Below are 15,203 nucleotides of genomic sequence, written 5' to 3'. Positions count from 1 at the left end.
GCACCGGGGCCCAGCCCACCTCTGTCCCTGGCACTAGAAACAGAGAACCCACGGCGCCCCTACCCTGGGGTGTGCTGGCCACTCATTGCAGTCATGTTGACCAGTCTCCCTCCACCGTGCCTCCCTGTCCCGAAAATCTCATACCTGATGCTTTGCTTACCCATCACATCCAGGTACCGCCTTGAGGGCACAAAGGCCTTAAAAAAGCTAAAGAAGGCATCACATGGTTGACGCAGTTAAGCTCAAGCACGTGCTCCTCAGAGGCCTTCAGATCCTCACTTAGAGCCCATTTACTAAAGAGCAGAGTTTCTGCTTTCCCACCTTACCGCGGAGCAGGGAAGAGAGGCCAGCTGGGAGCAATCAGGGTTGGCAGCTGGGAGCAAGGATATGGGCAGAAAAGGCAGAGGGATTGAAACAGGGATCCCTGAGGGCTCGGGTACATCATGGTACATGACAGTGACACAGCCCATGACACAGGTTACTGCCATCCACAGGGGAACAGCTTCCATCCAAAAGGAGCTTTAAAGTGGCGGCATGAGGGCAGGTCATTTTCACGAGGGCAGAGGCACATGGCCTGCCCAGATTTCAGAGTATGGAGCGTGCCCTAGAGTGACAGTTCTCAACCTAAGAACATCTAGAGGCAACTGGACTTGATGATCATGACCCTTGTATCAGTTATCTGTTGCTGTGTAACAAATTTCCCTTAACACTCAGCAGTTTAAAACAGCAAACGTTTCTTGCTTCCATTTTCTAAGCATCAAATCTGGCAGTGGCTTAGCCGAGCCCTCTGGCTCACGGGTGTCGGCCAGGGTATAGTGATGTCAAGGCTCCCGTGGGCAACGATCTGCTTTCAGGATCACTCGCTAGGCTTCAGACCAGCCTCGAGCTGTTCCACAGTGCAGCTCTCGGCATGGGGACTGGTTTCCCTCCCAGCAGGGGCGAGGAGGCACCAAGCTGAAAGCCACGGTCTGCTTGCAACCGAATCTCGGAAGTGACAGCCCATCACTGTTGCCATATTCTGTTACGAGCAAATCCCTAAGCTCAGGCCACGCACACAGGCGAGCATGAAGATCAGACGGTGGGATCGTCGGGGCACCTGAGAGGCTGCCCACCACACCCCCCAAAAATGAAAGTTATAGATAAAACTATTTACCTATACACAATTTTACAAAATCAGTATAATGCCCAAACTATACCATAAAGGACAAATAAAAGTAATTCATAATAAAAGAATACATCTTTCAATGTGTAAATGTTTGGGCATGAAGGTGCTAGAATGCTGAATGAGGTGATCCGTTGCCCCCATATGGGAAATCTCCAGGTCCTACAGCTACCAGTGCAGACTGAGGCTGGTATGCTGGGCTGGCAACCCCGTGAGTGGTGCCGACCTTGATGATGTGATTTTCCAAAATTATGAATGACTCCTGATAAAATCCTAAACAGAGCCAAGTACAGTCACCCCTCCATCTGCGTGACGGTTAACTCACTAGAAAATTAAGTATTTATTAAAACCATGTAAGAATACTTTGATTTGCAAAATGGAATTAAGGTTGAGGCGCAGGTCATTTTTTTTTTCTGCTTGCCTAAATATCTAGCAGGACATTTAAGACGTGTGCCAAATACGGAAGAACTCCTCTGGTAGAACCATTTCACATGCTCTAGGCTGACTAGCACCCCGGGCCTTCACTGCCTCTAAATGCCAGTAGCCCTCCATTGGGTTATAAAAGCTGAAACTATCCCCATAAATGTCCCCCAGTTTTCCCAGGTGGTGGCACTGAGCTCCCCTCTATTGAGTCCCTCTTCCTCAGAGGCTTGAGTTTGGGGAGCCTCACAGCAATGCCCAGCCAGGAGGACCCTCTCCGAAGTGACTTCCCAAAGCAGATTCTGTGTGTGCTGCCTGCCATGACAACCAGGAGAGGGGTACAATGGGCCCAAGTCCAGACAACATCCCCCTGGTCTCTCCTGGCATCCCGTGTCTCCAAGATCAGATTGGTGGGCACTGCCCCTCCACCTTCCTGTGTGCACTGGGCCTGGCTGGGGCGGTCACAGGACTCCTCCCCTGGACCACGGAAGCATCATTCATCCGTGTCCCACGTAGGCAGTGCTGGGTGGAATTGTTGGGCAATGTCAATGCCCTCTTAGGAAGCCACGGCATCCCCACCATCACCCCTGGCCTCCTTTCAAATGGTACAAATGGGTCCTTTGCCCTCAGAGTTTCCAAAGGAGTTACTCTTTATTTTTAAAAAAATGACACCCTTTCCTCCCCACCCCCACACACAGAGGTACCACAGATCGATAGATAGATAGATAGATAGATAGATAGATGATAGATAGGTAAGTAGGTAGATAGACACAAACATACATACATACAGAGGTGCCTTTTCAGTTTTTAAGAGTCTTGATTTCAGCAACTCTGTTCCATTAATGAGGGCAGACCCCTGCCAGGTTGGCCCCAGTGGCTACTTGGACTGTTGGTAGCACAGGCCAGTTCTCTTTGGAGACCCACCCTAGACCTCATACTGCAGCATCTACTGACCAAGGTTTCCACCAAGGAAAGGTCACCTTCTATGTTTGAGAAACCCAGACATGGAGAGAAGAGCCAGCTTTCTGTGAAACACATAACTAGCCTATGTGTTGGCTCTGGGCACTTAGAAGTCTGCGTTTGTTCTTCTTTTGGAATAAATCTGTTGCCCCGCCCTTTGTTTCTTTTGCCTTCCAGTTCATATATGATGAAGAAATTGTGTGGTAAGTTTTTAAAGTTTGTTTCTCGTTGTTCCTTTTTTGTTAGTATCCTTGCTTATCGGGTTCATTGAAGCTTTTTTAAAATTATTTTTACAAACATAAGTTTATGAACTTGTGAAAGTAAAAAGGGTATCATTCTAAGCAGTCATGCCTTTATTTATGCTTTCAAAGTGACAAAGATTGTTTCCCTTAGTATTCCCACCCTGCCAGATATCAAGATATACTGTAAAGCTAAAATAATGAAAACAGTATGGTGTTTTGCACAGGGATAAGCATAGGCCAATATGGAACTGAGAACACAGTAATGGGCCCAGTTCTGGGCTGGGGGATACGACAGGAATCATGACAAGGTAGTGAGTTGGGAGAGGCGGGAGCGGTCCTCATACTACAAAAATGAGGAATTCATATAGAATAAAATAACATCAGCTCGTTGCCTCACACCTTATACAAGAATAAATCCCAGATGGATTAAAGATCTCACTGTGAAAAGCAAAATTAAAACAATTTAGGGTAGAATATAGGGACTCATCTTTATGATATGGAGGTAGGAAGTGATTTCTTAATCAAGATACATAAAGCACAAACTTCTAAAGAGGTTGATATTGCCACTCTAATTTATAGGGCATGAATGTATCTTATATCCATAAGCCATAAAAACGGTTCTCTTCATTGACCATGATTCAGGTCTGCATCCTGTATGTGGTTATTTGTTAGGCGTAGATTCAGGAGAACTGATGCGAGCGGGTGTGTGCTATGGGCCCAGAGCATCCTGGTTCTGGGTCCTAACCCACCGTGTGAGCCACGAAGTCTCTCCCTTTCTGGGTCTCCTTTTCCTCATCTGCAGATGGAGTTTTGAGGGGGTGGTCGGGTCATCTACAGACCCCTTTGTGGCTCTGCTGGGCTGTGGGCTAGCAGAGGAAGAGCTCCCCAAGATGACTGTAGCTCATGTCAGGCACATAGTAGGTCTTCAGGACACATTTGTCAGATGACCCAACAAATTAAGCTGTGTGACTCCTCAGAGGCTTGTGTTCTGAGCTACAAAAATCCCCACCATGTGTGGGGTTGAACGCTGGTTCTGCTGGACGGCGATAAGAGTGCACCCCAGGAAGACCCCCACCCAGCCCAGCCCCCGTGTTTGGCCCAAGAGGCTCCTGTGACTGGCCCATCTCTTCAGGCAGTTCTTAGGGTCCCTTTCCACCTGCACCCACAGCTTCTCCCGTCGCTGGCCAGAATCTCGGGTGACCATAGGGCCTCTTAGCATCATGACTCCAGGCTACTCCCCTCCCTGAGTCTGGGATGAGGTGGCCCTGGGCCCTCCTTTTTCTAGGTAGCTGGGGGAACTCCTCCTGAGCCGTGTAGATGAGACCCCTTGTAGTTGAGAAGGCCCCACCCTCAGCCTTCTCTGTTACCAAGCGAGCTTCAGACTGCAGGACGGCTGGGGGCTGGGTGGCTCGCCCGCATGCCTGGGTCCTGGGCCGGGCGCTGGGTCAAGGAAGGTGAGAGGACCACGCACCCTGCTCCGCCCGCCGCGCTGGTCGCTCCCAGCCTTCAGCGCCGCGGGCCTCCTGGCTCTAACCAGTCTCCTTTCTGTCTTTGAGGTGGGAAGGCCTGGTGCTCATCGTCTTGTACGTGTTTTACATTCTGATCATGAAGTAAGTGCCCTTTCTCCTCTTCTGGGCTGTCTCACCCCTGGTTTCGCATCCTGCTGTAGCCTTTTGTCCGAGCAGGAAGAAAACCTCCTTCAGCCCTTGCGGTCACTTCTGGCCACCCCAGTTCTCTGGGGGACACCCTGCTGGGGCAGCCAGAGTGGGAGAGAGATAGTCAGACTCTGTGTTAGGGTGCTGTCTGCACTTGGGCCGGGGTAGGTGGCTGGCTGGTCGGGGGGAGGTTGAGGCCCCTCCCCAAAACAAATAACAAGTGGGGACCTCTCTCCCAGCCCGGTCCTCACCGCTGGCCCGTGCCGCAGGGGGACCGCTCGTTTGTGCTGCCTCTATAAATCGCCTGATAATTTAATGCCACTCTTTTGAAAGCGCCGGGCGCCTCCATTTTGTCAGACTTCATAAAATGCCACCCCTCGGGGCTGCCACCTTGTGTAGCTGCACCGGGCACCGCTTGTAGTTGTAAAGCAGACCTCGGCGCCAGGCTTGTGTACCCTGAGGCCCTCCAGAAGCTGCCCAGGTCAGAATCATCTCAGAACTCCCCGTGATGAATTAACATTCAGCCATGAAAAGGGAAGGAAATTCTGACTCATGCCACAAATGTGGATGAACCTTGAGAACATTATACTGAGTGAAAGGGATCCAGTCACAGAAGGACAAATACTGTGCGGTTCCACTTCTGTGAGGTGCCGAGGAGACGCAGATTCCTAGAGGCAGGCAGCAGATTAGAGATTGATTACCAGGTGCTTGGGCGAGGGACTAATGAATGACTCATGGTGAATGGGAACGGAGTTCTGTTCGGGATTCTGAAAATTTAGGAACTAGATAGTGGTGATGGTTGCACAGCCTTACGGATGTAATGACCACCACTGAATTGTGCACTTAAAAGTGGAAAATAGTTAAAATGGCAAATTTTATGTGGTATGTATTTTTCTACAATTAAGAGAAAAAAAAAGGCAACCCACGAGCTAAGCCACATTCAAGTTTGTAAGTTTCTCCTCACACCTCCGCAGGTAATTAAAAAGGAAAACACCACTGAGGTTTACGACGCTCTGAATCCCCCATTGACCTAAAACGTTTATAATGTTTTATAAAAATGGGTGAAAAGCTGTCAAACTGCAAGAGAATGGTCCTTAAACCGTCTCTTCTCTGAGTGCCTTGCAGTGGGGCCGCCAGCCTGGGGTCTGGGATGGAGTCTGTTCTCGGTGTGGGCAGCAGCGCTGGCTGGGATGGTACAGGGAAGGGCCCCCAGGCAGCCCATGGGAGCAAGGCCAGCCAGGCCTGGGAACACCTGCTTCGAGCCTGTTCCGAGGCTGGGCTGAACTTCTTTTGTCAGGACAGGTTTATAGCACGCAGAGGTAGGCGTCAGTCATTTTCTTGGGCTGAAGGTCTCCTATGGCCCCAGGAGGCCCTGCTCAGCCCCCCACCAGCTCCCCCAGGGCCATGCTCACTGAAGGTGCACAGGGGAAGGAGGTGGGGGAGGGCCCTGCCCAGTCTATCCCGCAGCTCTGACCTCCCGCCTTAACTGACTTGCAGGTACAATGTGAAGATGCAGGCCTTTTTCACAGTCAGACAAAAGACCATTGCAAATGGCAACACGGTCAACAGTGAGCTGGAGGATGGTAATGATTACTGTGATAGTAGCTCTGATGACCCTTCCATGCCATTGCTGGGGCAAGGTAAGGCTGAGCAGACAGGAGCCGGCAAGCCATGTCATTGAAAGTACTCTCCCCCTCTCTTCCGTGCACACACACACACTCCCTCTGAATTGTCACTCTTCCCCTTGGCCACGGGACCCTAAATGAGGAGGGCGCGTCATTTAGGACGTGTGGCTCAGGTGGGCGTTTACTTAGACGGGAGAAGGATGAATCGAGTCCGCGGTCACGTCCTCGGGGGTCGCCCCAAGCCTCCCGAGGCCGTCTCAAGCCCTGCTTGGCTTTCCTGAAATGCAGTGAATTACATCTCTGACCCACGTCAAAGGCCAGTGACAGGAAGCTGAGAACTTGGGAAGGCAGAGCAGGCTCCGTCTCCCTGTGGTTTCTCAAATGCCAGGCCCAGTTCTGGAGAGCTCTGTTCTAGAGAGACCACTGGCTCCTTGCCGAGATGAACAGCAAGGCCGGGAAGGGTGCCACGGAGCTTCGAGGACTTCCAGACCCACCCCCGAGAGCCCTGGTGGGAGCCCCTTCCCCTGGGGACTGTGGTCTGCTCTCCTCAGCTTCTCTTTGGCCCCTTGTCCGGGGGTTCTGGGCCTCCGGAGCCAGCCCGTGTCTGTCAGGTTCCCCAAATGTCTGGGCCCGACCAGCTCCTGCCGGAAACCTTGTCCTCAACTCTTAATCCAGCCAGTTACCAGGTGACTCCATCTGTGGGGACAGCTGCCAGGAAGGCGAGAGAGTTCACACTCTTTCCCATCCAAGACCTGTGTTAATGCCTGAATAGATTCTTGGAGTTAAGATCTGGAAAAAAACAGCTGAAGCTGACATTGTTGAGTTCCACCCACAGTATTGCTAGAGGCCTCCTTTAACCAGGAGAGAGTCCCTTGGACCAGCTACCCGAGGAGTATTTCTCCTTTGTTCCTCATGGCCTTGGGCAAGTCACCCCCTCTTTCAGGTAACTTTAATTCCTTTGTGGTGTCACTGATGTCTCAGAGCGGACTGTTTGCCAGTGTCTGGGACACGTGGAGGCTGAAATCTATATTCCGAGGCCCTCTCCCCAGCCTCCACCCTGGGGTGGGTCAGGGTAGGAGCTCCCCGCATGTGCGCTCTGGGCAAGCATGCTCTGTTCCGTCCCAGGTAACCCCCAGTAGGAAGGCACCTGTCGTGGGTGCTGAGTGAGGGGTGGATTTCTCCACGTGGAAGGAGGGAGGCTGGTGGGGAGAGGGTGTGAGTGCGGCCAAGGCTACAGCCTGGCTGCCGAGGCCTACCCGCGGGTGGGTGGGGTGAGAAAGGAGGCCTGCAGAGGGTGAGGATTTCCCACAAGTTTATTGCTTTTCCCCAAATTTCGAAGCCCAGGGCAGTTTCTAAAAAATTGGAAGATTAGACACAGGATTGCCCCCAGGCACAGGGAAAGGTGCGAAGGTAGGTCTCCCTCCAGCTCTTATCAGGGTGAATGCGCTTAGATAAAGGCCGAGGAGGAAAAGATTTGGGGGGCTGGGGGGATGCAGGCCTGGAACTGGAGAGGTGGGAAACCCAGAGATACAGCCCCAGTTGGTGGATGCCCCTTCCCTCCCAGAGGGCCGTGTGCAGGGCACTGTCCCCTAGAAGCAGACAGACGGACAGGGGCAGGAAGAAGGAGCACCTGTACCACCCCAGGGGGATGGGGCCGGGCCTGAGGAGACCGGGGCTTCGGGACTTTGCCTTTTCTCACGGTGCTGACACAGAATCTTTCCAACTCGGAGCTTCTCTCCCCTGGTGCTCAGCCTTCAGGCAGGTCGTGGAGACTGCCCCATCCAGGGTTGTCAAAGATTGCTGGCTACTAAATTATTTCAGGAAAACACGCACACGCACACCCCTGGCTTTGCTGGTATCAGCTTTGGTATTTCCCCATATATGTAAAATCAGACATTTTTAACCCAACCTCTTGACAGGAGAGGACACACTGCCTTTTTACTCCCATTTCTATTAAATACCTTTATGTACTTAAATGTTCTTAAAGGTCCTACAGTTCCGCTCACCAAGTCAGCTCGAGCCAGTTTTCTCTCGAGGGGAGTAGCAGCCTCCAACTTTGTTCTGCGTACGGTTGTTTGGGCTTTCCTCTCCCTACAAGTTTTACACGTTTTTTACATCACACTTCAGTTCAGCTCAAGAAAGCAGAGCACGATACACCAAGAAAAGGTGACGAGGGCAAAGGCGGGAAGGCACGGCTGGGGGTCCCGCCTCTCCTTGTTGGCTGTCAGGTGGCCTTGAACACGGCCTGACAACCAAGGCCATCTTGACCGCTGGCTGGGCTCACTCTGGGTCCTTTCCAAGCTGCCCTGGCCTTAGACACAACTTTGGCTTGGAGCAGGGAGAGAGGGAAGGATACCTGGCCTTAGGCTGAACTGCCAGAGAAACATGCTGTACCTGGTTGGGTTCCCTGCTGGGCCGGTGCCAGGACGAGGTGCCTGAGGAGTCAGGTATCATGGCTCTCCCTCCTCCTGAGCTCGTCTGTTCCCCCAGGTGGTGCCCACGGTAGGGCTGGTTCTACCCACGGAGCCTGCGGCTGTTCTGCTGGTTTCCCCCTCCCTCTGAGGTGCAGGCTGCAGAGGAGGGAAGGAGTCCAGCTTTCCTGCAGCAGGGCGGGGCAGCGGGCACGGGGGCTCCCCGATCCTCAGAGTGGGACCGAGCCAGGAGAGGGGGCCCTCCAGAAGGCCAGAGGCCCCGAGCATCGAAGCCCCTCTACTAACACCCTCCTTCATATAACCAACCCCCTGGCATCTGGGTCACCATCGAGAATGCTGCCCCAGACTCCCCGGTGTCCACCGCACGCTAACCACCTCTGGCAATCTCTGTTGGCCTCTGTCTCCTTAACTCTTCTCCTCTTCTAAATTGTAAGTAATCTGCTTTCATCCAAGCCGTGACACATGCATTTACAAAACAAAATCCGTGAGTCCAACGCACGCCTTGTTGGAGGTTAGTGTCTGTCTCCGAAAAAATGCATGGTCTTCCTGGCTTTGGTTCTAACCACACGCCTCCTGTCTGCTGAGCCTTGCTGCCTCTTTGGTGAGGGTGTGTGTGGCTGGTGTGCATTTGTTCGTGTTTGTGCCATTAACTCTTGCTTAGGTTTGCTCTCGACTACTCCTGGTTACCCTGTTATCCAGGAAGGACACTCACCGGGAGCCGGTGACCCGTGGAGACGGATGGGCATATCCGCCTTGATAGCCCCTTGGAGGGGAAAGCCCCCCTGCTTCTGTGTGCTGTGTTCTGGAGTGCTTCTGTTTCTGGACCCTCTGGGGCTCTGGAATTAAATGTCAAACCCCCCAGGACTCGAGCTTGGAGCATGTTTGGGAAGGTGGCAGGGCAGGTCTGGGCACTGGGGAGATTGGTTCTTCAGCCTCATGAGTGGAAGCAAAGGCTCAGAGAGAGTGGCCTCCCTGCTGGAGAGTGCTGGTTTTACTGGAGACACTGGGCTCGGCCAGCAGCTCTCCTTGCACCCTCCGCAAGCAGGCTTCTCCTGGGTCTCAGTTGCCTCGCCCAGGGCGTGTGAGCCAGATCTTTGACCTCACTGCCTACCTCATGGAGAACAAATTTGGAAGCATCCTTTTGTGCCAGGTGGAGATGGTTCCTCTAAGACAGAGCAGGTGGCCTCATGGGAAGTTTAGAGCCGGTGCTGTCTGGTGCCTCCCAGCATTTTCCATTCCAGGGGGCCCTTGTCAATTTGTAAAGTTTTGTCTGAACCTCTGTGAACAGCGGGAAAGAAAGATCCTCTCAGAGTCAGGGGTGAGAGGTGGCAGGAATCCTGTCCACTTTGTAGGCGGGCTGCCCTGTGAGGCTTAGATGAGGAACTGAAAGACCCTTGCAATTAGCCAAGACTGGGCCCCAGAAGAGAGGGGCATCGATTGGCGGAGGGGCTGGCAGTGGAGATGGGGGAGTGGTCCTGTAACAGGGGGACTTTGGGGTTCTGTCCAGTGCTTGCAGGCGGTTCAGACCCAGTGGCCCACTTGACTAAGGGGATGAACTGCAGCCAGGCTTCCAGGCGGCTACCAGCTGCTGAGACCACAGCCCAAGAAGTCTGCACCGAGAGGGGAAGTCAGTCGCCCCAGCCCTTGGGTTTGGCCCCGGGGGATCTCAGCACTAATCATGGCTTTGTGCTCAATATAGTGAAGGAGGAGCCGCAGTACAGCAATAACCCAGTGGTGATGGTGGATGAGGTCATGAGCTCCAGCCCTCCCAAGTTCACCTTCCCAGAAGCAGGCTTACGCGTAATGATCACCAATAAGTTTGGGCCCAGGACTCGTCTGCGCATGGCCAGCAGGATCATAATTAACGAGGTGAGTTTGCTTCAAGGACCATGAGACCATGAGAGCGAGTGGGCTCGGATGGGTTCTGGCAGTATGAGGAGGCCCTGGCTTGTCAGCACACTTTCTGGTGTTGGGCCTGGGGTGTCCTCTGCCAGGCTGGCATTTATCACCGCACCTGTTGAAGGAAGGAAGCCCAAACCTCACGCACAGGCAGCAAATGGTCTTATCGGGAAGGATTTTAAGGCAGGTAACAATCAAACACCATGCCTGCCATGTTCTGCTAAGTATTTTGTCAAGTACTAGAGTAAAACTAATTGGAGAAAGGCTCGTCTGAAGTATGGATTGTTTATTTTAACTGTTATTCAGGGCAAAAAAGAATGAATACACACCTGTTCTCTATGAGTAGAGCAACTCTAGAAGGAAACTGAGAAACCTATAGAAACCTTCTGGTTTGTCTCTCTCAGCATGTGGATCCGTCACCTCCTTTGTGTTGTAACCTATGCCTCTTTTTTTTTTTGCGCGGTACGCGGGCCTCTCACTATTATGGCCTCTCCCGTTGCGGAGCACAGGCTCCGGACGCGCAGGCTCAGCGGCCATGGCTCACGGGCCCAGCCGCTCCGCGGCATGTGGGATCTTTCCGGACCGGGGCGCAAACCCGTGTTCCCTGCATCGGCAGGTGGACTCTCAACCACTGCGCCACCAGGGAAGCCCAGCCTATGCCTCTTTTAATGGAACCTCATAGCTGTAGATTTTTTTTTCAAGTATAATTCTCTATTGATTCCTATTAAGCTCGAGTCGTGACCCCCTCCCATTATTACCATTCATGTTCCTACTGAGTCACGTCCCACCTCCTTACAATTCTGCCCTTGCACAGCTGTTTGGGGGTTTTGTTTGTTTGTTTGTTTTTGTTTTGTTTTTAATAAGGATGACCTTTCATTTCACTCTTTTTGGGGAGCAAAATATGCCTCCATGTCTGGCCCTGAGTCTCAGATGTAGATCACTTTGCTCTTTTTGGTGGGCTAAATGTTGTGGACACACGTGCAGGAAAGAAAGTTTTAAATTTCCACTCAATCCTAGACTTCATGATTTAGGAGTCCCTGCCTAAAACCAACATGAAGGCAGTTAATGGTCAATTCCTCTTTCTTTTGGAAAAATAACATGCCTCCATTTTAAGTAATAATGACGTTTTTCCCCCTCTTTTTGCTTCCAGTAACCACAAGGGCAAGTGTTAGGCACACAGTTGTGGAGTATTGCCTTGGGGACATGTTTACTGACTCTTGGTCTCTTGCTGAAGTAACTGGGAAGGATACATGTGTCCATGAGTGATGATCGTTACCCACAGGACCTAAAGCTGATCCATAAATTTATCTTTTATTTTTTTGCGGTACGCGGGCCTCTCACTGTTGTGGCCTCTCCTGTTGCGGAGCAAAGGCTCCGGACGCGCAGGCTCAGCGGCCATGGCTCACGGGCCCAGCTGCTCCGCGGCATGTGGGATCTTCCCGGACCGGGGCACGAACCCGTGTCCCCTGCATCGGCAGGCGGACTCTCAACCACTGCGCCAACAGGGAAGCCCCATAAATATTTTTAATGGGAGCCAGACAAAGATGAGCTGTGCAAAGGCAAACAGATTCTTGGGAGCATGAAAACCTGTTGATTTCTTGAAATGTGGCCTCTGGTTTCGTAGAAACCCACAGACTTGGCGAGCAAAGTCAGCTTCTGCTTGGGTAGAAAGGAGGCAGACTTGGTCAGTAGCTACAAGGAGATGGCAGAGGGAAGGGGGCGGTTCGGTTCAGAGCACACCCATTTCACGTGGCAAAAGACTTAGACAGCAGAGGCCTTCCGAATGGCCACTAATGCAATCAGGCTGCTGAACATCATTCATTGTTAGGGAAATGCAGATTAAAACCACCATTAGATACCACCGCCCATCCACCAGAATGGCTAAAATGAAAAGGATTGACAGTATCAAACGTTGACCAGGATGGGAAGCAACTGAAATTGTAATCCGTTGCTGGTGTGAGTGTAAAATGGTTCAACTTGCACCTACCTTATGACCTAGCAACCCCACTTCTAGATAAATACCCAGGAGAAATGAGCGCATATGTCCACAAAAAGATGTGTACACAAATGTTCACGGCATTCTTCATGATAACCAAAAAGGGGAAATAACCTAAATGCCCATCAACAAGCAAAAGATATGTTGTGTGTTATTCACAGGGTGGACTACTGTACAGCCCTGAAAAGTATCAAGTGACTGCTGTGTGCAGCAACATGGATGAACCTCACAGATATTCAGTTGAGTGAGAGAAGCCAGACATAAAATAATATGTACTCTTTGAATCCATTTATAGGAAGCTCAAGTTCAGGAAGAACTAAGTGATGTTTATAAAAGTCAGAATGGCGTTACCTTGGTTACCCCTGGAGAGAGGGGACCCTCAAGGAGTCTTTGGAGGGGCTGGAAATGTTCTATATCTTGATGTGAACCATCATTGGGCTGTTGGACACATAATATAAATGCACTTTTTGTGTGGAAAAAAAATTTTTTTAAACTATGCAAAGTCTCTCCTGTGTGACTGTCTTCAGGTGGTTTATGACCATCTACGGGGCGGATGCAGAATGATCGCTGTCATCCAGTGACATGGGATGGGTTGTCAGGTTGGCGCTAAGAAGAGGAGGCCCAGGGCTCTGACTGATACCCTCGCTGGTATTGGTCCAAGTGGAAATGAGCACACTTAGCTGGATTCCAAAGTCCCTGGGCCATTTTTCAGGCAAACCCATCTCCAGGGGCGTCGTTCTCGAAACCCTTAAGGGCCGCTACATGGGAGGAACAAAGCAACAGGGCGACACTTTGTCACACGCCTGGGGGTCTGTCTTGCCTCCTGTCCACACAGAGGCAGAGGCTGATCAACTCGGCAAACGGTGTGAGCAGCAAGCCACTTCAGAACGGGAGACACGAGAGCCTCGAGAACGGGAACGTTCCTGTGGAAAACCCTGCAGAGCTGCAACAGGAGCGAGAGCAGCCGCCGCCACCCCCAGAGCCAGAGCTGGTCGAGGCCGCTCTCCTGTCCCCCTTCTCCATGCCCGGTGAGTTCGGGGTGGGGGGCGCTCCCGGGCTACACTGCTGGGGGCTCCGAGGGTCCAACCCCGGGTCTTCAGGATGGAGAGTTGGACCCATGAGGGCGGGGGAGGCTGGTGGGAAGGGTGGGCATTAAGTCACTCGGCGAACACCTCCTAAGTGCTGAACTGTGGGTTAGAGCTGCACTGGGATACAGGCACTGCCCAGGGTTGGGGAGCCTGTGTGCCAGACGGCCGGCCAGATGGAGACTTGGGAAGTGCCAGTAACCCCTAGTGACTGCACTCGAATGCCCACGGCATCGAGGCTTTCCCATGCAGTAAGAAAAACAGCCATGTATGTTATTTTTATGGGCACGCTCAGACTCTCCAGCCCTTCCAGCATGGGCAGGCTGTTTTGCCCATGCGTTGTACATTTGCTGGGACAGGATATTCTAAGGCCATAAATGACCTTTAGACAGTTACACCTTATCTATTTGATGACATCTCCTACCTATAAATAAGTCAGAACAGGCGTGACTCTGCCCCCAGCCCTGAGTGTCCTCCCATCTCATTGGATGGGCCCAGTGTCATCTGACTGCCAGCTCCGTGCTGACCTCACCTCTGCTGCATCCACACTGGCCTCCTCACTGTCCTTCCCAGAATGTAGCAGGTGTGCTCCTGCCCCAGGACCTTTGCACTTGCCCTTTGCTGGAATGCACTTTCCCCGGTTATCTATATGGCTCCTTTCCTCACCTTCTTCAGGTCTCTGCAGAAACGTCACCTTCTTGGTGTGGCCTTCCCTGACCACTCTAATTTAAGTATTTTATCTATTTGGTTACCTTGTGTCTCCCCAGCTAAAATATCAGCTCCCTGCTGGCTGAGATCTTTGTCTGTTTCATTCACTGTATCCCCAGTGCCCAAGCCCGACACATAGTAGGTGCTTAGTAGATATCCGTCAAATGAATGAACTCAGGAGTTCGTGTGCGAGAGGATCCCCAGACACACCCAGTCTGTCTTCATCTTTAACCAAACTCCTCTGCAGTCCACGATGGGAAATGAAGGCCAGAACTCTTTGGCCTCATCTCAGAGGTTTTTTCTTGGTGTCCTGCCATCCTGAGAGGCAGCAGAATTCCAGATTTTCAAGTCCAGAACTTGATGTTTTTCTGAAAAGAATCCTATGTTTTTAACATCAGGCTTATAGACCGCACCTGATTTGGGACATGGCTTGGGGGGCTAGAGGGGAGAGGCTGCCCCAGCCCCTCGTCCCCATCTTTATGGGGACACTCCTGCTTCCCAAATAGATGGTGTGGGCCCTCCTGGACTGGGATACTCTGCCACCATGCTTCATCTGGAAAATATAGGTTCTATTTGCAGTCACAGGGCTTCCTCGGAGTTTCTGGATTAGAGTCTCCAGAACATCCTGAACACAGCTACCTGGGGGCTCTTCTCCAAATTCAGGGCCTGGTTCCCAAACCCAGATAGTCCAAGGACTGGAAAATGGCCTGGGAATCTGCATTTTCAAACCTTCTCAAGGGGATTCCTGGGGCCTAGGCCAGGTTAGGAATTGCTGTTCCTGGTCAGCACCTCCCAGCCTTCTTTCACATTAAGGGAAGACCCAGAAAGTGGAATGTATTTCCCCCACTGAGGTCACAGAGGGGCCCAGCCCAGGGGTTGGGTCCTCCCCAGGGCCCCCTCCGCTGACCAGAGGGCTGAGGGATCTGTATCTCGGCCTGCCTCTAAGACATCCCTGGCACGTCGGCCCACCTTCCGGAACACTCTGTGGGAGCAAAGGTCATGCTCAGCCAGCTAGTCTG

The 15,203-nt window shown here is 52.1% G+C and overlaps 1 protein-coding gene across 1 annotated transcript in view; it reads left to right on the top strand.

The window, feature by feature from the left end:
- Positions 1 to 15,203, top strand: part of SLC24A4 (solute carrier family 24 member 4) — a 169,389-nt gene that overhangs the window by 119,637 nt on the left and 34,549 nt on the right. Inside the window, exons 7-11 of the mRNA XM_024736313.1 lie at positions 2,720 to 2,745; positions 4,341 to 4,394; positions 5,937 to 6,079; positions 10,196 to 10,365; positions 13,227 to 13,419. Of these exons, the coding sequence (XP_024592081.1) occupies positions 2,720 to 2,745; positions 4,341 to 4,394; positions 5,937 to 6,079; positions 10,196 to 10,365; positions 13,227 to 13,419 (586 nt within the window). The remainder of the gene's footprint in view (positions 1 to 2,719; positions 2,746 to 4,340; positions 4,395 to 5,936; positions 6,080 to 10,195; positions 10,366 to 13,226; positions 13,420 to 15,203) is intronic.

The sequence above is a fragment of the Neophocaena asiaeorientalis genome, unplaced genomic scaffold, assembly GCF_003031525.2.
Source record: "Neophocaena asiaeorientalis asiaeorientalis breed wild unplaced genomic scaffold, Neophocaena_asiaeorientalis_V1.1 scaffold152, whole genome shotgun sequence".
In the NCBI taxonomy this organism is placed as follows: domain Eukaryota; kingdom Metazoa; phylum Chordata; class Mammalia; order Artiodactyla; family Phocoenidae; genus Neophocaena; species Neophocaena asiaeorientalis.
The sequence above is the reverse complement of the archived record's forward strand: the minus strand, read 5'-3'. Positions and strand labels throughout refer to the sequence as shown.